A 26,043-nucleotide genomic window follows, 5' to 3' on the forward strand; every position below is an offset into this window, starting at 1 on the left:
CCACCCTGCACAGAACTCAGGGCAGGAACAAGAGAGGGACAGCTGTCAGGGCACAGTGTGTGCCGATGCCCACTGCTGATGTGGAGCCGCAAATGCACTGTGGACTGTATGTGAAACTAAGATGGGGCAACTGCTGAGAGGTGAGCAGATGAAGACAGTGAGAGAAGGGTACAGAGGTGAGCTTTGGATGTGGGTGCACTCCTAAACCCTGCACTCTGGACATAGCTCACTCCTAATCCCTGCACTCTGGACAAAGCGCACTCTTAAACCCTACACTCTGTACAGAGTGCACTCCCAAACCCTGCACTTTAGATTTAGCAGACTCCTGAAACCTGAACTCTGTGTATTATGCACTCCTGAACCCTCCACTCTGTATGTAGTCTACTTCAGATCCCTGTACTCTGTACATAGCATACTCTTGAACCCTGCACTCTGGATGTAGCACACTCCTGAACCCTGCACTCTGTGATCAATGCACTTTGTGCTTAACGCCCTCCCGAACCCTGCATTTTGTGCAAAATGCCCTCCTGAACCCTGAACCCTGTGTGTAACTCTCTCCTAAACCCTGCATTCTGTGTATCATGCACTCCTGAGCCATTCACTCTGTGTATTACACATGCTTGATCCCTGTATTCTGTACATAGTGAACTCCTGATCCCTGCTCTCTATATATATTGCACTCCTGAACCCTGCATGCTGGATGTAGTGCACTCCTGATCCCTGTACCCTATGTATTATGTACCCCTGAAATCTGCTCTCCTAAGCCCTGCATTATAAGTGTAATGCCCTCCTGAACCCTGCATTCTGTTTATTATGCACTCCTGAACCCACACACTTCCTAGAAAGTGGGGAAGTATGCAACAGGGACACAGATAGCAATACAAGTTTAGTGGGGATCTAACCCTTTTCCCTTCCTACTAAATAAAACATTTTGGCAGGGCATACAGTTTATTTTTTCACTCTGACCTGGAGAAAATTGTAATCATGTAAGAGGTGTCTCTAGAGATGATCAGGAAAAGAACTAAGCAGAAATAGAGGATTTCAGTAGTATCAACTTCAAGCAAAAAAAAAGTAATATGACACTCGATTTGGATACAATCACCCTGCCCATTGATGGTTCAAATCTCAGCCAGACCCTGCTGATCTGGCTAGGATTCGATCTATGGCCGCCTTTTATGACTGTCATATTTTTTGAGAGAATACATTGAGAATATACTTTGTATTGTATATTTCTATAAAAAAAATATTGTGAGTTAAAATAAGAACATAGCTAAAATAATGCATGCATTTTTACTACAGTATATACCTGAATGATTGCGCTTTGGACATTACCAAGGGTGTACTAGTGTTGTAGCAAAGGTATGAGGACTGCCAATACAGCATATTCTTCTGACAAAAAGCATTAATCATAAACATCTTCTAGATGAGGTCCCTTTCCCAGGAGAAAAGAAAGGCATTCCCAGTACATATTGGCAGATCTATATTTATGCATCCATAAATAACTCTGTACATAAAATCTTAATTCTGTTTGGGTTATTGTAAAGTACTAAATTTGGAAATCTAGCAGTACATAGTCAAACAAGCAGATTAAGCCACTAATTAACATACATGCTGTATACACATATAATAATAATGATAATAATAATAATAATATAAATATAGTAATAATAATGTAGATATATAAACAAATTAATCTGTAATTTGTGGCTTAAACTAAATTAGATAAACATATATCATGTAATCATCCTTCATAAGCAGAACAAATCATTCACAGAAATTTTCACATCAATTTAAATCAGTAAGGCCTTACTGATTTTTTTTTAATCAGAAATCTGCTTAAAGCAGACAATGCAATAAAATGCAAGGTCCACTTTGTAGATCTGGGTTCCCATCCCCCACCTGTAAAAATCCCTGCATAATGATACTTGAAAAATGTAGTTGTAAGGATAAAAGTTTGATGATAAACTTACCTTACCCTTGTCTTCCTCTCGCAGCACCTTGACAAGGGTGATGTCAAGCTCCTAGTGAAATTCTGAAAACAATGAGAAAACCAAATCTTGCAAGAAGTTCTTGCATTGGCCTGGAGCATTTTCTTGCAAAATTTGAGGTACTTATTGTCCACTAGGAATCTTGCCAAGAGAATAGTGATGTTGCACCCTTCACTGTGAAACATGGTGGTCAGATAAGTATATAATATACCTTTTCAACCTTTTTCAACTATTATTATGTAGAAATTATTAGAGAGGATATAAGTGGATTTTGCATTCTACTACAAGGTCCTCTTTAACTAGTTCCCCGCCGCCCTATAGCAGAACTACTATTACAGGGCGGCAGGGGTGCGCAATATACACGTGATTATGCATTTCCAGGCGGGGGCACACACGCGACCATGGGCGGTTATAGTTGTTGATCACTGGAGATTCCCCGTCAGGTCCCAGTGATTGCCAAGGAACAGTGACAGGGGAGAGGTCTGTGTGTCAGCACCGAAAATCTGCTTTGTATAGCTCTGCATAGCAGAGCTATACAAAGCAGTATGTTTCCCTAGTAAAACATACACAGCACACATAGTAAAACAGCACACAGCACACAGTGAACCCGTTGATCTCCCCAGGTGTTAACCCTTTCCTGCTCAGTGCCATTAGTACAGTGTCAGTGCTTTTTCTTAGCACTGATCACAGTATTAATGTCACTGGGGATGTCAGTGACAGTTAGTCAGTTCCCCCTCAGTGTCAGAATGCCTGCCACAGTCCCTCTACAAGTCACTGATCGCCACCATTACTGGTATAAAAAAAATAAAAAATCCAGTATATATACCAACATTTGTAGATACTCTAACTTTCATGTAAACCAATTAATTTACACGTATTGGGATATTTTTTTTAGCAAAGACATGTTGCAGAATAAATTTTGGCAAAAATGTATGACAACATATGATTTTTAAATTTTTTTACTGGATATGTTTTATAGCAAAAAGTAAAAAATATTTTCTTTTTTTCAAAATTTTGTAAAAATAAAAAATGCACAGGCGATCAAATACCACTGAAAAAAAGCTCTATTCGTGGGAAAAAAAGGCATAAATTTCATTTGGGTGCAGTGTTGTATGACCGCACAATTGTCAATTAAAATACGACAGCGCTGAATCGCAAATAATTTCCTGGTCAGGAAGTGGGGTAAATCCTCTGAAGGGCAAGTGGTTAAGGCAAAGCTATATGAGAAAGTATGAAGGTTGATCCCTTCTTTTAAAAATACTAGTTTTCTGTGATCCACCAGCCTGAGAAACATTTTTTGAACAGACATAGAGATCTAGAGTTCAGACTTCTTACTTTCTAAATCTACATGCTCATTTCATATCAGCGTGTAAAAGTAGAAACAGCTCATCAATTAGAATTTTCTGGAGGAGGCCAGACTGACAGGTCCATGTATTTTTTACTACAGCCTTCCTTTTATATTTGTAACAAATGGGATTTAATAATTGAAATACTATTTGTTTAGGCAGTTTTAAATATTGCAGGATATTGTGTAGTATTTCAGTTTTGTGGATTGGTAACCATGCAATAATAATGACAGCCAGTTGTGATTGGTCCTATGTAAGATTCAGATTTAAACTATTATAATTAGTGTGCAAGCTTACCTATAAAAGAATGTCCCTTTATTTACTTTCTGAGCCAATAAGTCAGCCTGAGGATCAAGGATCAGAGTTACCTCACATTTGACAGCTGCTGCTGAGTCGACCGCTTGATCTCACTCACTTTTACCCAGTACTTGAGAGTGCCTAACATTGACAAACAAAAGAAATCCATAGTTAAATATGTAAACAACCACAGGCTCTAAAATTTGACAATGTTAATTACCCTCAGGAGGTGGGAGAATTTTTATTAACACTGTATCACTGCTTATGTTAATACAACTATTTAAAAAAAAACAGGTTTATTTTGCATGGTGGTTTTGGGCTACCACTTTTCAATTTAAATAATGTTCTTATTTTTCACATTGTCATACATATGTTGTCTCAAAATTAGAGCTATAGTATTGGAATTTTTTATTGTGGGTTTAATATATATATATATATATATATATATATATATATATATATATATACAGTGAAGGAAATACATATTTGATCCCTTGATGATTTTGAATGTTTGCCCACTCACAAAGAAATGATCAGTTTAAAAATCGAATGGTAGGTGTATTATAACACTGAGAGACAGAATAGCAACAAAAAATTCAGCAGAAATGCATGTCTAACAAATTATGCACTGATTCATGAGGGAAATAAGTATTTGATCCCCTTCACAAAACATGACTCAGTACTTGGTGGCAAATCCCTTGTTGGCGATCACAGAGGTCAGACGTTTCCTGTAGTTGGTCACCAGGTTTGCACACATCTCAGGAGGAATTTTGGCCCACTCCTCTTGGCAGATCAGATCCTCTCCAAGTCATTAAGGTTTGGTGGCTGATGTTTGGCAACTCAAACTTTCAGCTCCCTCCACAGATTTTCAATCGGATGAAGGTCTGGAGACTGGCTAGGACAGATCAGATCCTCTCCAAATCTTTAAGGTTTGGTGGCTGACGTTTGGCAGCTCAAACTTTCAGCTCCCTCCACAGATTTTCAATCGGATTAAGGTCTGGAGACTGGCCACTCCAGGACCTTAATGTGCTTCTTCTTGAGCTCCTCCTTTGTTGCCTTGGCCGTGTGCTTTGGTTCATTGTCATGCTGGAACACCCATCCATTACCCATTTTCAATGCCCTGGCTGAGGGAAGAAGGTTCTCAATCAAAATTTGACCGTACATTGTCCCGTCCATCATCCCTTTGATGCGGTGCAGTTGTCCTGTCCTCTCAGCAGAAAAACACCCCTAAAGCAGAATGTTTCCACTACCATGTTTGACAGTTGGGATGGTGTTCTTGGGGTCATAGGCAGCATTCCTCGTCCTCCAAACACAATGCGTCCTCCAAACACAATGAGTTGAGTTAATGCCAAAGAGCTTGATTTTGGTCTCATCTGACCACAACACTTTCAACCATTCCTCCTCTGCATCATTCAAATGTTCAGTGGCAAGCTTCAGACGGACCTGGACATGTGCTTTCTTGAGCAGAGGGACCTTGAGGGCACTGCAGGATTTCAATCCTTGTCAGCGGAGTGTGTTACCAATTGTTATCTTGGTGAGTGTGGTCTCAGCTGCCTGGAGATCATTGACAAGATCCTCACGTGTAGTTCTGGGATGATTCCTCACTGTTCTCATGATCATTGACACTCTACGAGGTGAGATCTTGCATGGTGCACCATACCTAGGGAGACTGACAGTTGTTTTGTGTTTCTTCCATTTGCGAATGATTGCACCAACTGTTGTCACCTTCTCACCAAGCTGCTTGGTAGCTCAGTCCAGCCTTGTGTAGGTCTACAATCTTGTCCCTTTAAGAGACTGCTTCTAATCTCAGCTTGTTAGCTCTATGAAAGACACCTGGTAACCAGAAATCCTGCTGAATGATAGGGGATCAAATACTTATTTCCCTCATGAACATGCAAATCAGTGCATCATTTATTAGACATGCATTTCCTTTGAATGTTTTGTCGCAATTCTGTCTCTCAGTGTTACAATACACCTACCATTCCATTTTTAGACTGATCATTTCTTTGTGAGTGGGCAAACATTCAAAATCAGCAGGGGATCAAATACTTATTTCCTTCACTGTGTATATATATATATATATATATATATATATATATATATATATATATATATATACACTGTATATAGGGATATGCACTGATATTGGTATTATATAGCATTAATGAAATAATGCATAGTTCTAGTTAAATTCACACCTTTGCTATATAAAAAGAACATCAATGTGAAGCTTGACTGGAGAGGAAATGGTAATGGTAATAGCAGTATTTTTATTCCTGTGCTGCTCCTCATGTGATTACGGCTACATTGTAGAAAAGCGTTCTTGTAATCAATGTAACCTGTAATTTTAATCACTGGTCACCTCAATAGCAGGTTGGCTGTTGAAAGAAAATTAATTTATTCTGCTTATTGCCCTCATTCATTCACACTCTCTTGCTCAGTGGGAATGAGAAGTTCTAAAAAAAATTACTCAATCATACGCTTTAAGCAGCTCTGTACTTTTAAACTGGTTGAACACTTTGGCTGATACATTCCAGTTATGCTTAACATTTCTATGCACAGCATTGCTCTTGAAGCCAATGACAGCTATTGAACACATGTAATAATGTACTTCTGATGCAGATTATACAAGTCAGTAGTTTTCAATAAGTCAAGGAGCACTATATACAAAGTAGTGCCGTAAAGTCAATTACTTATTATATATATTTAAATATATAGCATACAAGGTTTGTGACTAGGACAGCAGAGATCAAAGCTGGCCATGCACAGCTAAAAACCGGTCGAAAAGGGCAGGAATTGCATGGACCTGACTATGGTGATGATGTTATAAAAAGGAACAAACATTTTTTGCTATTTACGAGTAAAGTAAGTGACTTATTGATTCTCACATTGAACAGAGTTCAGTCAGTGTATGCTTAGAGTTAAATTATTTATTCACATGTTTTGGTTAAAGTGTACACATATTTAAAGTTCTTTTTTTTAATGTTGAATAAAAAAGGACTAGGACATCGGTCAAGGTTTTTTTTTTTCTCTCTCTCTTTGTCTTACACCTCTTGGACCTGGTGACTATCGTCACCAAGACAGAAAGTGATGGGCAATCAATTTTGCAGCTGTCACCAGGACAAGAGTTGAGGATCAGATTAGAAACTCTTAAGTGCACATAAAGGTAGCTTGGCATGGTTACAGGCTGAATTTCTAAATCTGCTTTAGCCCTGCTTCACACTGATATGAATTGTCCTGAGATTTGACCATTCACATTGCATCCAGTGATTGGCAATGGAACCATTCATCGGAGTCGCACCTATATGAAAAGTAGGTACTGCACTACTTTTCCTGATTTTGGGTGCAACTTGCATAGACATCTGTGCATGAAGTCGCACAGATGTCTTTCAAGTTGTTCCTGAAGTTGCACTTCCATTGAACTTTGAAATTTCAAAGTCGGATCTAGTGTGAATCACGTCTGTGTTTAGAAAACCATGTGTGATTGAGACATAAGAGGGGAATTCCCTCACAATTCTTCTCTCTTCCTGTTCTTCTTTGGAACAGGAATTGAACGGAAATCTCTTCAATGGGTCACAGACTTTAAAGAATAAGCCAGCAAGAGTTTTTACCCTTCAATACTTTGTCCAATTCTAACAAAAAAAAAACAAAAAAACAGTAAAATAGGTCAAAGCTGAAAGTTTGGGACTATTTTAGGGAAGCATAGCCTTTCACTCACGTACTGGCAACTCTCATTCCAGCATTTTTGTTAATTGAAGGAGACACTATTCCACAAATTTTGCTCAAATAGCCTGTGTGAGCTTTGGAACTCATCCTATAAAGCCTGGTTGGAACTCTGATGTCCACAGCCTGCCTTGATGATGGTCTTCTTTCTGAATCAAATGCCTGTAATTTGATACAAGTTTATCTAAATGCCCTCGAAAAGCCCACTTTGATACAAGTTTATCTAAATGCCCTCGAAAAGCCCTCTTCGATACAAGATCATCTAAATGCCCTTGAAAAGCCCTCTTTGATACAAGATCTTCTAAATGCTGCTCATTCCCTACACTTTTGTTGCTTTTCAGCACATCAGCTGTTTACTGTTAGATGTGAGTTTATGTGAAAGTTTGAGTTTTTGTGAAGTCTCAGTTAACAGATATACATAATATTGTAGTTAAGAATATGTTAGTTAGATATGAATATATTTCTCCATTGTACCACTTCTATCTTCCCAGTTGGTGTTACTGTAAATATTGTTCTACTTCAAAGGTCTGGCCATTGATTCTCACATCTCATATGGGTGTCACCAGCAGCCTTATTTGAATCCTTCAGGCAGGATGCACCCTCTATATATTTATTAGGTGTTCTGACCAATTAGGGAGCATTATATTAGCCAGTGCACAGAAAGGAAAGGGAGATATAATGAATTGTTACCAGGCTGTACTTGCTCTTCATCATGGGACAAAAGAACACTCAGTATAACCAGACCTAAAACTGAGAGGTAAACTAACTGCATAATTTTACTGTACATTATACTGTAAATATGGTATTGTGTGTACTTTGTAAAATATCATGTAACCCTTCGTTATAGCTGTATATACTGTATGTATAGCTGTGTATCTGTAAATACTCCTATAGCAATTGGAGTGTAGTCACATATACACTTAACCTAGTTAACATTGACAGTGGGCTGAAAACTGAAGGACACAACCTGTTAGGGTTCTTTCACACGGGGCAGACCAGTTTAGCGAGTCCGCTTGCTCAGCGGGGGACCTCTCTGCTGATTCCCGCTGAGGAAGCGGATGACAGCTCTGTGTCTGCTCATCTGCTGCAGAGCTGGCACAGGGCAGCTTGGTCTCCTCAATGGGTGGTCGGATGAAAATGGGCCGCCTGTCTGTTTTCATCTGCTCCAATCTGGCGGATGGAAGGGGAATTGGATCTCCATCCATCCCTTTTTGGCAGATCAGATTGGATGTCAGTGGGTATAAACAGACACATATCTGTTTACACCCACTGCTCGATAGAGGAGAATGGAGGTTCCGATCGGGTCCGCCTGAAAAACGGGCAGGCAGACCCCATGAAGTGTTTGTGTGAAAGAGCCTTTAGAGTTGTGCGGATTGAGGCTCAGGTTTCACGGGAAATTGACACAGTAGTTGTTTAGCTGTTTTCCCGGTCAGGTTTACATCAGGTTCAGGACAGTTTCAGGTCAGGATTTTATCCTGTTCACACATATGCAGTTTAGAAACGGTTCCTATTATTATTATACAGTATTTATATAGCGCCAAAAAGTTTGCTCAGCGCTGTACATTATAGTGGGGGACAGTACATGAGACAGTACAGTAACAAAACCATTACACGAGGGGTTCAAGGGCCCTGCTCTTTCAAACTTACAATCTAGGAGGGAGGGGATAGTGGTACAGGAGGAAGTGGCTGTGGGGGATGGAGTGGTAGGAGGAGTGGAGGAGATCGGCTGTTAGGTGAGGGTGGGGTAGGCTTCCTTGAAGAGATGGGTTTTCAGAGTGCGCCTGAAGGTGAGGAGGGTAGGTGACAGTCTGATGGATTGGGGTAGAGAGTTCCAGAGGATGGGGGGAGTCCTGGAGAAGTCCTGCAGTCGGGCGTGGGAGGAGGAGACCAGGGAGCTAGAAAGTAGGAGGTCTTGTGAGGAGCAAAGAGTACGGGTTGGGTGGTATTTGGGTATCAGGTCGGTGAGGTAGTTTGGGGCAGCATTATGAATGGCTTTGTATGTCAATGTTAGTAGTTTGAATTTAATGCATTGGGCAATCGGAAGCCAGTGGAGGGAATGACAGAGGGGGGGTGGCAGAATGGGAGCGGTTGGTAAGGTGGGTGAGTCTGGCCGCTGAGTTCAGGATAGACTGAAGCAGGGATAGTCTGTGTTGGGGTAGGCCGGTGAGAAGGGAGTTGCAGTAGTCCAGGCGTGAGATAATAAGGGAGTGAGCGAGTTGTTTAGTAATTTCTGGGGTTAGGAACGTACGTATCTTGGAGATGTTGCGGAGGTGGAGCCTGCATGAATTTGCCAGCGATTGGACATGGGGTTGGAAGGACAGGTTTGAGTCTAGGGTGACACCTAGGACTTTGGCTTGCGGGGTGGGATTGATGGTGGCGTTGTTGTTCGTGATGGAGAGGATGGGGGGGGGCGCAGGCTGGGGGGAAAACTAGGAGCTCGGTTTTGGAAAGGTTCAATTTGAGGAAATGGAGCGACATCAAAGTTAATAGCCTGTAATCAGCACCTGAACCTGACAGCACTGCTCAGAAATCATACATTACTTTTTTTCAATCCGAACTGAGTCCGCACTGCTAGTGTACCGGACATATGTGAACAGGCATCATAAGAAGTAGTGTTATTTCACATTTCATCTGGATTGAATGCGGTTCAAATGACATCCAATCCACATATATGTGAACTGGCACTTATTTGTTTTGTGGAGAAACCCTAGCAACTTCTGAAGGTCCTTGGTAAAGATTAGGCAATTCTTAGATTCTACACCTTAGGTAACCCAAACCATTGTCGGCACAGAGGGATGCATTGGAGGAACCACCCAAAGGTGACACATTGGTTTACACAAATTTATGGATGCCAAATAATATTTTATAATATAATTTGCTGTCAAAGAAAAATGCTGCAGTAGCAGTTGCATCATGGAAATAAACAGTAGGGTTTATGGCTTTGACCTAGCAAGTATAGCAGTAGTAATATAAAAGAAAAACATGCAAAGGAAGTATGCATGCTTTGGACTACGGTCAAAAAAGGAATTCTAAGAGTACTTGTCCAGTACAAAATCCACTATCTCACTCCCTACCATTACAGTGTCTTCAAATTCAGGTGGAGGTTGGAGCTCATCTGAGTTCATATTTAGCCAGTCATGGTTTTTTTTTATTCTATGTTTTTTTTGATGGTGGCAAATGTTGTCTTCTCAATTATGCCCAGTTGTGTGCTGCTTTACCCTGATTAGTTTAATACTCAAACGTATTCTTTATTCTTTATTCTATTAAATGTGCTAAAAGATGTCCATGAATTTAATACCCTATAATTGTGAGTAATTGAATATGCTGCATTATTTTCTTTGCTCTGCTAATTCTCCAACTACCTTCATAAATAGTGTTGTGGTCATAAACTATGCTACTTTATAAATTGTTTGCCTCAGTCTGTCACTTTTATAGAGGAATGCTCTACTGCTGTGACACAACTAGAGAACAATAAACCTCACATCCATTTCCAGAGGAAAGAAAAATATGGCTGTTGCTTGCATCAACTTTTCAGATTGCAGATATTATTTTATATAACAGGTTAAAAAGGAACCTAATGGTTTTTTTTAGATAATGCTTTCAACCGTTTTAAAATGCATATGATTATATGTTACATTGGTATTGGTTTAGAAACTCTATGTTTACCGATAAATCAGAGAGTAAAAAGAGAATGGTAGGGACTTATTTAGACATGACATTATCAAGTCTGACTGCACTCATTAACTTATTAATGTATTTTGGGTTGACACAGCTGCAGGTGGCACAGAGCCGCATTGACTATTTGGAGCAGTCTATGGTGGAGCGTTCAATCGTAAGCCGGCAAGAAGCTGTGATCTGTGATTTGGAAAACAAGCTGGAGTTTCAGAGAGCTCAGATTAAAAGGTTTGAAGTAAGTAGAGTTGACCGTATTCTACTCTCATATTTTCTCCCTGTTTATTTGAACTGAAGTAAAAGAAAACATTGTTATTCATAAACTGAACCTTGTAGATGCAAAGCTCATTGAAAGTATAACTAGCAAGATGGATAGCTGGATATGTGTACTTTGTTTCATAGACAAGTGACTTTTCACCCCAAGCTTTTACCAACACTCCAGAATAACTACTCTGTGTTACTGTTGAAGTTCAGAGGGGCACTTTGACACATATAATTGTACACGTTTCTCTTCAGAATGCAAAATTCACCTTTTTTCTTCAATTAAAAATGTATCTCAGTGCTAAAAGATATGCCATGAGAAACACATTTAACCCATGCCGTGAGCGCAAAAAATTACCCACAGCCTACACCATTTATTTTCCATCAATATGTATTATGTGGAGTGGCCCCATCAATTATGTTTTACAGTACCTGTTCAGCTCCAGTGAGTAGGAAAGAGGGAAATTATAAGTTTTAGCATAGCAAAAATTTAATTGAGAATTGGAGGCAACCCAATCCAATCCAGGTATCCTTGGCATGTTGAAGAAAGAAGTAAGGTTTTACTGTTCTCTGTCCAGTGTAGGAGCTGTTATGTCCTTTCTGTACTGCCTGTGAAGACTTAAAAAAACGATCAATAAGTGGTCTTTTCTCCTCTCCATGCATATCCTTGGCATGTTCTTGTGCCAAAGAAATTATAAGCATAATCCTTAATGGCAACCCTAACCTTAGAGATAACCTTAAAGTTCACTTTAACAGTATTTTTTTTTTTTCTACAAATAAGTCATATTACCACATTGTCAGTGCTGCCCTGGCAATTACATACCTTTATCAATAAAGTAATATCACAAAACAGTGGAGTCTCTGTGCTAGAAGTGCTGTGCTCTGCTTGCCTTAAAGGCTATTTTCACAGCAAATCAACTGCAGCAAAATCAAATTTGATAAAATTATCTGCTTATCCCTACCAGTGAGCACATGAGTACAAGGCTGGCTTTACTTTTCCTAGCACCTTGTGCAAAACTGTACTTTGATGAACAGCACTGAATGGGCAACTGTAGAAACAAAGTATGGAACACTTTCTTATTGTCAAATCCCTCAACCAGCCTAATAATAACAAACAAACTACTTGATTTCAAGCATTACCTACAATGATTGGACAGTTCCGTACCTCCAAGTGGGCAGTACTTAATGCCTCCAGTGAGAGTGTGGCCTGATCCCTCTCCTTTATGTGGAGATGGGAGAGTGTTTAAAGTACTGTGTGTTAATTACTGTGGCTAGCAGGTGAAAATCATGCAGCTCTTGGCACCTGCCTGATTCATTTGGGGATTGGAAAAGTCACCTTTGACAGCTCTAACAACTTGCCCTCCAGAGGATTTACCCCCCTTCCTGACCAGGCCAATTTTTTTTCGATACGGCGTTGCGTTACTTTAACTGAAAATTGTGCGGTCATGCAACGCTGTACATAAATGAAATGTCCTTTTTATAGAGATTTCTTTCTGTGGTATTTGATCACCTCTGCGGTTTTTATTTTTTGCGCTATAAACAAAAAAAGACAATTTTGAAGAAAAAAACAATCTTTTCGACTTTTTGCTATAAAACATATTCAGTAAAACTATCTCTTCATAAATTTAGGCCAAAATGTATTCTGCTACATGTCTTTGCTAAAAAAAAATCCCAATAAATGTAAATTAATTGGTATACGTGAAAGGTATAGCATATACAAATGGCGGTATTTACACTGGAATTTATTTTTTCTATACTAGTAATGGGAGCGATCAGCGACTTATAGCAAGACTGCAGCGGGCATTCTGACACTGGATGGGAACTGATTAACTGCCAGTGACATCCCAATGACACTAATACCGTGATCAGTGCTAATAAAACGCACTGGCACTATACTAATGACACTGGGCAGGAAGGGGTTAACATCTGGGGCAATCAGAATGTTAACTGTGTGCTGTTTTACATTATGTGCTGTGTGTGTGTTTTACTAGGGAGACATGCTGCTTTGCATTTCTCTGCACAGCAGAGAAATACAAAGCAGCATGTCCTTGCTGACAGGAGAGAGACCTGTGTTGTTTACACACAGGTCTCTCCCCTGTCAGCTTTGCCCGACAATCGCTGGGTGCCAGTGGGGAACTCGATGATTGACATCCCTAGCCACCAATGGCGGTGCGAGTAGAGCGGCATGTGTGCACACCCCTACCTGTAAATGCAAATCATGTATATATATATATATACAGTTGTGACCAAAATTATTCAACCCCCAATGCTGTAAAGGGGTTTAGGGACTATAGTGTACATTTGGAATTGTATTCAGAATCAAATCCTACAAGGACGTTGTAACTACCCAAATGCAACTAAAATGACATCAATTGTTTATGTAATACAGTAGTAAATGGTTCTTATGTGGTTTCTTCATTGCCACAATTATTCAACCCCTTAAAGACTACCACTCTGAAGAACAGAGGTTCATACAGGTGCTTTCCATCAGGTATTGAAAACACCTGTGGATGTCACCGAGCAGCAATCAAGCATAATAAGCACCAATTAGGCAGCTTTAAAATGACTGTGATACTCAGCTCCTTCTAGACATTTACTGGTGTGGTTACAAACATGGTGAAGGCAAGAGAATGGTCCAGGAAGACAAGAGAAGAGGTGATTTCTCTTCACAGGAAGGGCAATGGCTATAAGAAGATTGCAAAGATGTTAAACATACCAAGAGACACCTTAGGAAGCATCATTCGCAAATTCAAGGCAAAGGGCACTGTTGAAACGCTACCTGGTCGTGGCAGAAAGAAGATGCTGACTTCGACTGCTGTGCGCTACCTGAAGCGTAGAGTGGAGAGAAGTCCCCGTGTGACTGCTGAGGAACTGAGAAAAGATTTGTCAGATGTGGGTACAGAAGTTTCAGCCCAGACAATAAGACGCACACTGCGTAATGAAGGCCTCCGTGCCAGAACTCCCAGGCGTACCCCCTTGCTGTCTCCAAAGAATAAGAAGAGTCGACTGCAGTATGCCAAAAGCCATGTGGACAAACCACAAAAGTTGTGGGATAGTGTTCTGTGGACTGATGAAACAAAATTAGAACTGTTTGGGCCCATGGATCAACGCTATGTTTGGAGGAGGAAGAACAAGGCCTATGATGAAAAGAACACCTTGCCTACTGTGAAGCATGGTGGAGGGTCAATCATGCTTTGGGGCTGTTTTGCTTCTGCAGGTACAGGGAAGCTTCAGCGTGTGCAAGGTACCATGAATTCTCTTCAGTACCAGGAGATATTGGATGGAAACGTGATGCAGTCCGTCACACACCTGAGGCTTGGGAGACGTTGGACCTTTCAACAGGACAATGATCCCAAGCATACCTCCAAGTCCACTAGAGCATGGTTGCAGAGGAAAGGCTGGAACATTTTGGAGTGGCCATCGCAGTCACCAGACTTAAATCCGATTGAGAACCTCTGGTGGGACTTAAAGAAAGCAGTTGCAGTGCGCAAGCCTAAGAATGTGACTGAACTGGAGGCCTTTGCCCATGAAGAATGGGCGAAGATACCCGTAGATCGCTGCAAGACACTTGTGTCAAGCTATGCTTCACGTTTAAAAGCTGTTATAACTGTAAAAGGATGCTGTACTAAGTACTAAGATTGAATGTCACTTGGGGGTTGAATAAAACTGATAATGCTGTGAGCACAGAAAAGACATTTGTGGTTATTTCATTATAACTGTTATGTTATATTTGTCTGACCTACAAGTGCCTCTTTAATGTAAATGTAAGCAAGATGACTGAATGATCAAAAGCAATGTCAAACTGGCCAAAACACTCAATTTCAGTGGGGGTTGAATAATTTTGGTCACAACTGTATATATATATATATATATATATATACGTGAGTTTGCGCAGCCCTGCCACTGTGTAGCAGTACTTCTACTATAAGGCGGCGGGCAAATGGTTAATGTTTGCTATCCTCAACCCTTATACAAATGGCATGAAAGGGGTTAAGCTTGTAATACCAGAGGGTTCTTTTTTCAATTTTGTTTGAAGATTCTGGGGGCAAGACTAACCATCAATAATGTCTCTCTCAAGTGCATAATAATGATGTCTTATTGCTGCATTTCCAATATATTTGTTAATTATACATTATTGAGTATCCACCTGGGAAGCATGATTTCATCATCTGGCTTTGTCAAGGCAGCATGAAAACATGAGTTCTAGTTATCTGAACTCCTAAGAGATATAAGCAAGCAGATGACTTGCCAATCACCTTTTGCATTAATCAAGTCACAAATGTAAAAGTCCTGTTGAATAAATTCCATGAAATTGAACCATAAACGTGATTGTAGGAATATATATAGAAGCCAAAATTATGGATTATTGTATAAAATTTAAATAAAGGTGAGCCAAATACACAAATAAATAAGACAACACCAGTACGACGTTACTAGTTTTAATAACGATGCTACATCATTGTTCCAGTCTATTTTTTTTAAGCTTCCTGATTTCTGTTTGCTCTCATTATACACACTTCACTCATCTGTGTGGTGTCCTATATTGAAAATCTATTTCATTATTAAATGTGCAAGCCAGAGAGTAAAAGTATCAGATTCCACTTTGTAAAAAGGACTATATTTTTACTGATAGTGCCAAATGGAAAATGTGTAGCATCAATTATTTAACAAGTGATGCCTTCTCAGAGCAGCAGCATGCTATGTGATATTGTCTTTTAAAACCGAACTATTGTGCCAGATATACAACTATAGAGAGGTGGCATGTTCCAACATTTTTACATTCAATCTGGACATGCTCTTCTACATTGAAGCTTCTGTAATATCCTATATCCTGGTGACAGTGATGTTACAGTGGAAAGCACAGTTCTAGTACCCCCCAGGTTGTCAGTTCTTTTGTACAATTTGCTAGAATATTTATTTTCTATCAAGTGTTGGCTCTGCCCTGCAAATTTCCTATGTTGTTTATTTCAAACACTTGTATAATGTAAATGTATTAATCTAGTATATGGAAGTCTAATGTTTCATATCATCTGACCCCAGAAACCTAATGTAATTTGGTTCCTATGGCCAACACATTTTATTTTTAATTTTAAATATTTAGTGTCCCTTTTTGCTGATGGTGTAACTTGTCAATGCCCAAAAATGTGTCTTTTGATAGTCAAATTTTGCAGAAAGTTCTTTCCTAGCTTTTGCAGCCTGGTCATTTGCCTAACCGTTTTGTTGCTAAAAGGTATTTATTTTTTCCATCCCAGAAAGTTGCAGACCCTGTTTATCCTCATAATAATTTTCTATAATCATTTTCTATGAACTGCATGTAATCGGTTTAAAGCCAGATCTAAAATTTTGATGCATTCATGGAGTGAAGCCTAAGCATTATACTACCTCCATGGAAATGTATCTGTGGTTGAAACATAAGCAAGCATTTCCAACACAGAATTCATGATCGCATTATTGTATATACTGTAATCCCTACTGTAAATTATAATCCCTCAAGGTTAATATGCAGAGCTTAAAAATACAAAACTTTAAAAGTATTGCAGGTATGTGATTGTGGAACTTACCTCTAAATGTTCAGTGGTACAAGCACCAGCATAACATGCATATGTTTTTTAGCCCACATCAATGTCTAAAGAACTGTCATGGACTCAGGAGTAGCCAATATAGTAGTAGTAGATAGTAATTAATAAAGCAGTACATTTAATGTAAATATAGTCCATTGTAACTATTTAAATGCTTTATTGCTAAAACCAACTTGGCTGAAGGTAATAGTTACAGAATGGAAACAAAAGGATATCTAAGGCAATCACAAAGCAGATGAAAAAAAAAGCTTCATATCATTAATGTAAAATATTAATTTTGTACATTTGTTTAAACAAAATCTTCCTAAAAGCAATATTTTTATTTTGGTAGAGAAAAGTAAAAGCACCAGCATTGCAAGAGTCTATATTAAAGCAGGTACATTTCTCCCAAAATAAATAACTGTATCAGTTTTGGGTGGATTTCTCTCTCATGCACAGTAAAACAACAGAGCTAATATTTTAAGGACGTCTATTTTATTAGCACACCTGAGCCTAAAGCTACATCTGACTCAATATCAGGTGACATGGGGCATATAGCCCAGTATTGGCATTAGCTCTGCGCTATGATAGACTAACAGGAGATTTCTAAAAAGAATGGATCTCCTGGGCTTTTTGATTGACATGCATGTGATGCACCCCATAATTCTGGGTTGACTGCTGTTTGTTTCTTAATTGGTTTGTTCTTTAAATACACAAACAGCTGTGATAATCAAATTTCTTCATTGAATATGTAAATGTCAAATATTTAGATACTAAGGGGTATTGCCAGGTAGCTATAATGAAAATGAATTAGTGCGGAGTTCAAGGAGCATCACGGTCAAGCAGACAATTTTTCAGGTAGGCTTGTGAATAATTCTTTTAAAGATGGCAGAAGGAGTTTAGGAAATTAGGATTGCTACGAAGGATGAGTGAAATGAATTTGATTAGGTCAAGGGGAAAAGAGAGCAAGTGCTTATGTAAATCAGGGAAGTTTAGAAGACAGTATTAATATCCGGTGTCAGAAAGACAGCTTATGAGGTACAAAATTGAAAGTGTAAATTGTTAATGGAATATTGTGACAGTGCAGGTCTATTGGCAAACCTATCTGTAGCCTGATTCTGTTTTACATCAGTGTCATTTTCCTGTGAGTTATGTATCATTTATAAAAATAATGATGAAGCTGTAATCCCACTTTATTAATTAATAATAATATGTTTGCAAAGAATCTGAAAGCTGCACCAAACACAGAATTCCTATGGTGATAAAGGGCAGAAGAGATGTCCTTGTATAGTAAGACTTACTTTACTTTAGTAAAGAAAATAAAGGAAATATCGTATAATATAGTATATGTCACAATACTATTAGAACAGACAAATGTACAAAGTATACATAAGATAAAATAAGTATTGCCTATAAACTCTAATAATAATATATGTTTCAAGACATTATATACATATATATATATATATATATATATATATATATATATATATATATAATTTAGCAATTACAAGTATTTATGTAGCCCCAATAGCAGAGCTTTGCATATATATTGCACATTCACATCAGTCCCTGCCTTAAAGGAGCTTAAAGGATCAAAGCTCCCTAACTCACATTGTAGGGCCAATTAACCTTCCAGCTAGTCTAGGGGTATGGGAGGGAAACAAAGTACACAGGGGAAACCTGTAATGTAATAGGGAGAACAAATTCCATGTAGTTAGTGTTGTGGTTGGTGTTCCAATTGATGACCTTAGTGCTGCAAGGTGAAACTGCTAACCATTAGGATGCCCTGTGGGTTTTGAACTCTGGCAATGCACCTTGTCCCCATGTTGATGAAGTCAAAGGCCTCTTCCTCAAATCCCTTGTCTGGTGGTTGAAGGTATCTGTGGGCGAGGGGGGCTAATCTGAATCTGGAAGCCCCCTTTAAAAATAGGTGGGCTACCAGATACAGCCCCCCCACCCACGTGGATGAGCAAGGAGTACATAGTACCCCTGGTTAGTCACCCCCAAAAATTTTAATTAGTAAATAAAGACCCAGGCATACTTTGACATGTCCTTTGAAAAAAAGTATTCCACTATGTACATCTATCCTCAATCACATCATGCAGCTATGTAAATCCAGGTCAAACATGATGAAGAATGCACACCAACATCCCCAAAGAAAAAACTTCACCAAGAATGGTGTCTTTATTTACTGTTTACTTTTTTGTACCTGAGTAGGGGTATTATGTACCACTTGCTCATTCACATGGGGGCCTGTAGTCAATACAGAAGTAACAACAGTAATCAGTAAAGCAGTGACTGCCATCTGCTAACTTTGGGAGATAAAGTAACTATGTATCAATTGCATACAAGGTTTCCAGGCTTTCTGCCCCAAATGTCAAGGAACAGTGTGAGTAAGGAGCCAGTTTCTAGAAGTATGTATATGTATCTGATTACCTGTGCTGGTGAGGAGGACCATCTGCAATTCAAGCCTGAATCCTCAATTATATATTCACCATCACAGGTGTCACATACCTGGATAGTGAATGTGCTGTGAAGAGGAAAGTCTCTCATTTAGCTCCAGCTCAGGGGCCCACTCATAGTGGAACTTCAGCCATGGGAGCATGGTGAGGTATGAGTGCCTGTAATCAGTCTGTGTGGTGGCAGCACTCAGCAGGTAGATGTAGCAGCAGGACAGGCTGATGGCTGATGAGCGGGCATGGAGCTTGGCTGGAAGCAGACTGTGGGTATGCAGCAGGTAGCAGGAACCAGATGTGAACTTGCTGGACTGAAGAACTGTGGCAGTCTGGATGAGTAGTGTGCAGAGACAGACGAGCCAGGTCGGTAATGGTTGGGTAAATCAGCATAGATGGCAGACAGCAGAATAGTTGGGTCACATACCAATTTAGCAGCGGCAGATCAATCAGACCAGAGGCAGGAGCAGAGTCCAAAGAGAAGCCAAGGTCAGGGCAGGTAGCACACAAACGGAGGTCAGGAGAAAGCTGGGTCAGTATCAGAAGTCAAACACAGGAATCAGGAACAAGCATATAGAAGCTGTAGACCAAACAGCAATGAAGCAATACTGCAGCCTGTTTAAATAGCCTGTTTGATGCCAGCATTAGTGACAGACGAGCGCCTGTATGCACTAGTGCACATGCGCTCTCACGCGCTACTATGCCCATGTCTGTGCTCATCTGCCAGTTTTTTATAAATAAAGTCAGATAAAGAACATATACATGTTGTGCTAATGATTGTACTATTGCAAATAAGTGTCACAATCGCATACCTTCAATATTTTTAAATCTCTCCATTTTTACCCTGAGTGATTGCAGCTTTACAATAACTGTTTTCTGCTACATGTTTTATTACACAGAAGCAAAGATGGATGTCTCCTTTCTACTAATATTTTACTACAGAAGATAAGAATAGCCTAAAACAAAAGCCTATGAATATTCAACCAGAAAAGAAAATATTCAAAGAACAATTGAATCTGTGCCATCCTCATGTAGCACTACTGCCACAAGAGCCTCTGGATAGAATGAGCCCTCTCTTTCTTTTGCCTCAACCTTCTCAAGAACCTCAACCTTTTTGACTCAAATAGTTGAATTCAGTCAGAGATAATCTTATATCAGAGAAACAGGCACCAAATCAAATAGTGAAAGTAATTAGATATATTGTAAATTGATTCATTTGTTAACCAGGCAAACATAAGATGATTCAAACATAGTATTGATATGAAATGACATACCAAGTATTTACAGGCAAAATGTCAGATAAGAGTTTAGCCTTCAGATCAGTATAAACAGTAACAAAACTACTTGAAGTTCCACCAGGAACAGTAAATGTGATCTGAGCTACCAACAAATAGTGCTATACAGCTAACGTGCACTGATGGCGGTTATGTGTGGCCTAAGCTGATCGGGTAGGCACATACCATATATAGATGATAAAACTAATGGGACTAAGTGGTGATACCAGGGAAGATGCCGGATGATAACTGAGAGGGGCAGGCTCTAATATGGCTTTTCTGACGGCTATCATTGGGGCACTTCAAGAACATTGCTGCACTTGATAAAAGTTCCTTTAGAAACCTGCAGGCAATGAAGTGTACTAGATGCTGGCCTATTTTAATATTGTGCTTGTGGCGACAGTCAGCTGCTGTGGCAGTTCAGTATTCTTATGGCTCAAGCTTAAGGAGGTTGTAGTGTGGCACTAACAGCAAGGTGCTAATGTAAAAAGTAATTTTAACGGGGGAAGTGGCCCCCTAAGCTCAACTCTGATGAAGCTGGCATCCAGCGGTCTGTAGCAATGGACCCGGTGGATGCTCAGTTCTTCTATCAGCAATGCGGAAGCAAGCTATGATGCTGCCTAGGCTGCTGAACGACTTATGCTCACACTTGTGGATGATGCTGAACCCGACCAGCTCAGCCTCCCTGCAGACAAGGATCCAATAGATACATCTGCCTGGACTTCTGTAACACCAAGAGAGCGGGATTTTCCATGGCAATTTTATTTAAGCTTCTTTTGCCCCCTCCTGTTCCCAAGAGCATGTTTGTATTTGTGGTGTTGGAACAGAGTTGTTTTTTACATGGCCATCACTATTGACTACACCTCCCAAGATTCCCAGTGCTCTGCATTAATGTTTATAGACTCACCTAACTCTGATTCTCCCCGTGCTGGCTGGAGGATAACTGGACAGCACAACATCAACATTTCAGTGAAAAGAAAAATAATTAGAAAAAAAATGCTTCCTTATACACGCTATTATAGTCCAGAATTTGGCTACACTAAGAACAGCTGTTTAATTTGCACACAATGGTTGTGCTTTCAGTTTTGCTTAATGAATAACTATTTTTTTTAACATAAAAAGACTCCCATATGACTTAGAAACATACCATCCTCAGAAGAAAATGCAAGCCGCACATATTATAGTGATTGATAATTTAACTCTTTTGTGCTTGAGTAGGAGTATTATGTACCATTTATTCATTCACATGGGAGGCCAGTATCTGGGTGCCCCCTTATTTTTAAAAGGGGGCTTTTAGATTTCAATAAGTCCCCCACAAACAGCCCCCCACAACCACCAGCCCAGGGTCCTTTGTCCTCCTCAAAATGGGGACAAGGTGCTGTGCCAGAATGGTCCCCCCTGACAAGGTAACTTGCCCTATGTTGAAGGCATGTGGCCTCCCCTCTTTCCTAGCTTCCCAGGCCACATGCTCAGATAACAATCTGAAAAAGGTTTTGGGGGGAATTCCCCACTTTTTTTTCTGCATGGAGTTCCCAGTAACATATATGCTAGCCCTTCAGCTAGGCTAGGAGTCTGGAATAGGTGAAGGGAAGCCCCAGCTGCTTTTTTTTACAAACAGAAAGAAGTGTCAGGAAGCTGTCATTTACCTGCAATTTAAGTGGTATCCTTTTCTTTGTATACGTCTGTTATTTTTTCATGTTTACTGTTTTACTTTAAGCATTATTATTACTGCTGCTGCTTTCCAAATGGATTTGGCAGTGTTGAATCCCTAGAAAATGGCCATCACTGATGTCTTGGATTCATCTCCCATTGACTTCAGCGGGGTTCAAATTTGCCAACCAAACTTCTGTAAAGTTTGATGAACCCTCCCTGAACCAAACCCAAATATGTTCAGCTCAGCACTATTTCCTAACACATACAGTATGATACGATGATAAATTCTTATTAGCTCTGACTTTCTAAATATATTTCTGTGTTTCAGCTGTTTTAGTCTTCAGCCATATTTGGTAGGAGGTAGAATCCCTGTCAGTTTTTACTGCTCTCTCTGGTTGTGTTCCTTTACTTACGGTGTTCTCCCCAGTACAGGGAGTAAGATAAAATCCCAACAAGACATACGGCAATAAAAATGTGACTGTCAAAACAAATAAAATTTTGGTAAGAGTAATATTTAGGATGCTCATATTTATTGACTGTGTTGTCTTGTGTATCCAGGTGCTGATTCTGAGGCTGAGAGACAGTGTGATGAAAATGGGTGAAGAGTTGGAAAAGGCAGCAGACTCTGAGGCTCGAGAGAAAGAAAATGCTAAGTATTATCAGATCCGCATGGAGGAAATGAAGGCAGAGATGAATGAGTTGATGCAGAGAGAGATGGAGTCTAGTCGGAGACGCGTAGAACTGGTAAGCTCCTATCTTTTATCCCGTCATATACAGATATTTCCAAAGTAGATGCTCTGCAACATTCAGCTGTTCTTCAATGTTCATTTAGGGTTTATATATACTTTAAAGTGCATGTACTTGTATCCTAACAATTACATTTTTTATTTTCTCCCTTTTGGTCTAATAGATATACATTTATTTGTTATATCTGTTCAATAAGGGAAAAAAAAGCCTGTTGATCATGCCAAAAATCTTGTAAGATGGTAAATTTCTGTTCTCTCTACCTTATTAGTTATCTCTGTGGACTACAAAACACCTCTCCCTATGTTATGCAAAAGAAGGGAGGTGTTGTTGTGAAGTCATGTCCTTGGGTCACAATGTTGCTTCTCCATAAATATACTATAGTGAGTGAGCAAAAGTGAAACTGAAAAAAAAGAAAACAAATGCATCCACCACATATAAAAGACTGGTAATCTGCAATTTATTAAATTTTTGTTCCTTGATTTTGATATGCTTTAAGGTTTTATTAGATGTGTCAGTTGTATAGTACCAAAATGCCTAAAAACATCTACTTCCACCTTGCTGTGCTGAAAATTGGTACCCTGGTTCCACACTGAAGTACAATAATCAGATGCCTGACAAAGTGGTTCTGTGAGGTTCCGAAATTTTACACTTTCATCTCTGTGATGCGATCATTTTAATAAACAGTTGGATATTATTTTCAAGAGCCATGGTGTGCTGGCAATATATGCTTTAAATCATGTTGATGCCAGTTTTCAGCTGGTAGTTGCTACAGAACGCATTTACTTTAGGCAATCACCAGGGACGTGCGATATGGGAATATTCTACCTGAGCCACTGAAGTCCAAATATTAATCTAAAGTGAAGTTAATATATCTTGTGTACAGTATATTATCTTGTACAGTGGATATAAAAAGTCTACACACCCCTGTTAAAATGTCAGGTTTCTGTGATGTAAAAAAAATTAGACAAAGATAAATCATTTCAGAATGTGGCAGCCTCCCAGACCACTTTCTTCTCGTCTTTTCATCAATTTTGGAGGGACATCCAGTTCTTGGTAATGTCACTGTTGCACCATTTTTTCTCCACTTGATGATGACTGTCTTCACTGTGTTCCATGGTATATCTAATGCCTTGGAATTTCTTTTGTACCCTTCTCCTGACTGATACCTTTTAACAATGAGATCCCGCTGATGCTTTGGAAGCTCTCTGTGGACCATGGCTTTTGCTGTAGGATGTGACTAAGAAAATGTCAGGAAAGACCTACTAGAAGAGCTGAACTTTATTTGGGGTTAATCAGAGGCACTTGAAATGATGGCAGGTGTGTACTGACTCTTATTTAATATGATTTTGAATGTGATTGCTTAATTCTGAACACAGCTACTGCACATCCCCAGTTATGCAACCATATTACTTTAGTTTTTTATTTTTACTTCCCTCCACCTAAAAGATTTCAGTTTGTTGTTCAAATAAGTTGTACAGTTTATAGGTTACATTAAAGGTGGAAAAAAGTCTGAAATGATTTATCTTTGTAACAGTTTTTTACATCACAGAAACCTGACATTTTAAAGGGGCTTGTAGACTTTTTATATCCACTATAGCTAAATACTGAGCTATTTTCAGCATTTGCTTCTATCAGTATACTGAGCACATACATGGTGCCCAGCTATTAGCTGCAGAAGCTGTCATTTTGGAAACCCACAACACTTGAGCCATTTTACCTTTTACAGTTACTTCTCTGTGAGGCAACCAATTGATTGAACCCATTTTACAGAAAGCATGAAGGAAAAAAACCCAAAAAACTAAATACCAAAACAACAATGTGCTCAAACAGATTTGTTCAACACAGAGTTCATACTCTTACATGCCAATTTAGAAATGTACTAACTTTATCAAAAACCCATAATCTGTCTATTACCAGTCTGACTTTGAAAGAGTAAACTCTGATTGGTTGCCACCAGCTACCATTGAAATATAGTGCTTGGGAATAAGAACTCCTAAATAAGGCCAGTAGGGCACTGGTATCTGGAAAACATTGTACACAATTTGCCTGAAAAACTATTTTTTTTAAAAAAAGAAAAATAACGTAGAAATGATATATGAACAAGTGTACCAGCAAATCTAGCACTAGTGTTGTAGAGCAATGGGTTTTTTTTATTTTTTATATAGAAGAAACAGACATATTGCTTCATGTCCCAGAGGGCTGAAATCTAAGAATCTAATTCCAGCAACATGGAAAACAGCGAGCTAAGGAGATACACTCTGCCATGAACTGTGCACCCTTCAGCATTTGTGGTGTTAAATGCTGGTATGATTGCATCAAAGATCCTGTTTGCATTTCCTCCAGTGGGAAGCTGGCCTTAACTCAATCTGACTTCTTTTTATTACCTCGATTTGGAACACTATTCCTTGTAATAACTGATTGCTGTCAGGCCAGCGTATTAAACGCTGGATGCTGGTATTAGCTCATAAAGCAAATCTCCTGGGCCAACATATAGTTTAGAAAAAGGAAATTGTTCTTATTCGCTCCATCAGATGCCAGTGGCTGCCCTAAGTTAGAAAGAAATGAAGCCATGAAACAAAGGGGGGCTACATTAACATTTTATGACTGATAGCAGAGTATTCCCTGTATTACACTATTCCATGGACATATACCTGACATATTGCAGCAAATGTGCTTGCTAAATATATATTTCTTTTGCGTTGTTTCTTTTCTCATTGGATGTTGAAATTTCCTTTTCAAAGTGTTTAATTTGCATCCAATGAAGCGATAAAATAAAGCAGTCAAACATATTTTGCTACTGCCAAGCAGTTTGTGTCTATTTAGTGACAAAAAAAAACACAGTGTGTCAGGAGTTAAGCTGAAAATAGACCATGTGACAACCATCATTTTACATTTACCGCAAAGACAATAACATCAAAGTGTGAAGCTGGGATATATAGCCATTCCTTTTATATGTTTTATGTAGCTGAACAGTGAGTGCATCTTGCTATTCTTTTTTCTGTGTTATTAGAGCAACCTGATATGGTAATTACTACCTCATGCTGATCAGACTGTTTTTATTATAGTTT

The 26,043-nt window shown here is 39.2% G+C and overlaps 1 protein-coding gene across 2 annotated transcripts in view; it reads left to right on the forward strand.

Annotated features, from left to right (window-relative positions):
- Positions 1–26,043, forward strand: part of MYO18B (myosin XVIIIB) — an 810,748-nt gene that overhangs the window by 633,872 nt on the left and 150,833 nt on the right. For both annotated transcript variants that reach the window (XM_089684120.1, XM_089684121.1), the window contains exons 39-40: positions 11,127–11,264; positions 22,787–22,972. In XM_089684120.1, the coding sequence (XP_089540246.1) occupies positions 11,127–11,264; positions 22,787–22,972 (324 nt within the window). The remainder of the gene's footprint in view (positions 1–11,126; positions 11,265–22,786; positions 22,973–26,043) is intronic.

This window comes from Staurois parvus, unplaced genomic scaffold (genome assembly GCF_062004578.1).
Source record: "Staurois parvus isolate SC_StPar_1 unplaced genomic scaffold, SC_StPar_1.0 ptg000336l, whole genome shotgun sequence".
Classification (NCBI taxonomy): domain Eukaryota; kingdom Metazoa; phylum Chordata; class Amphibia; order Anura; family Ranidae; genus Staurois; species Staurois parvus.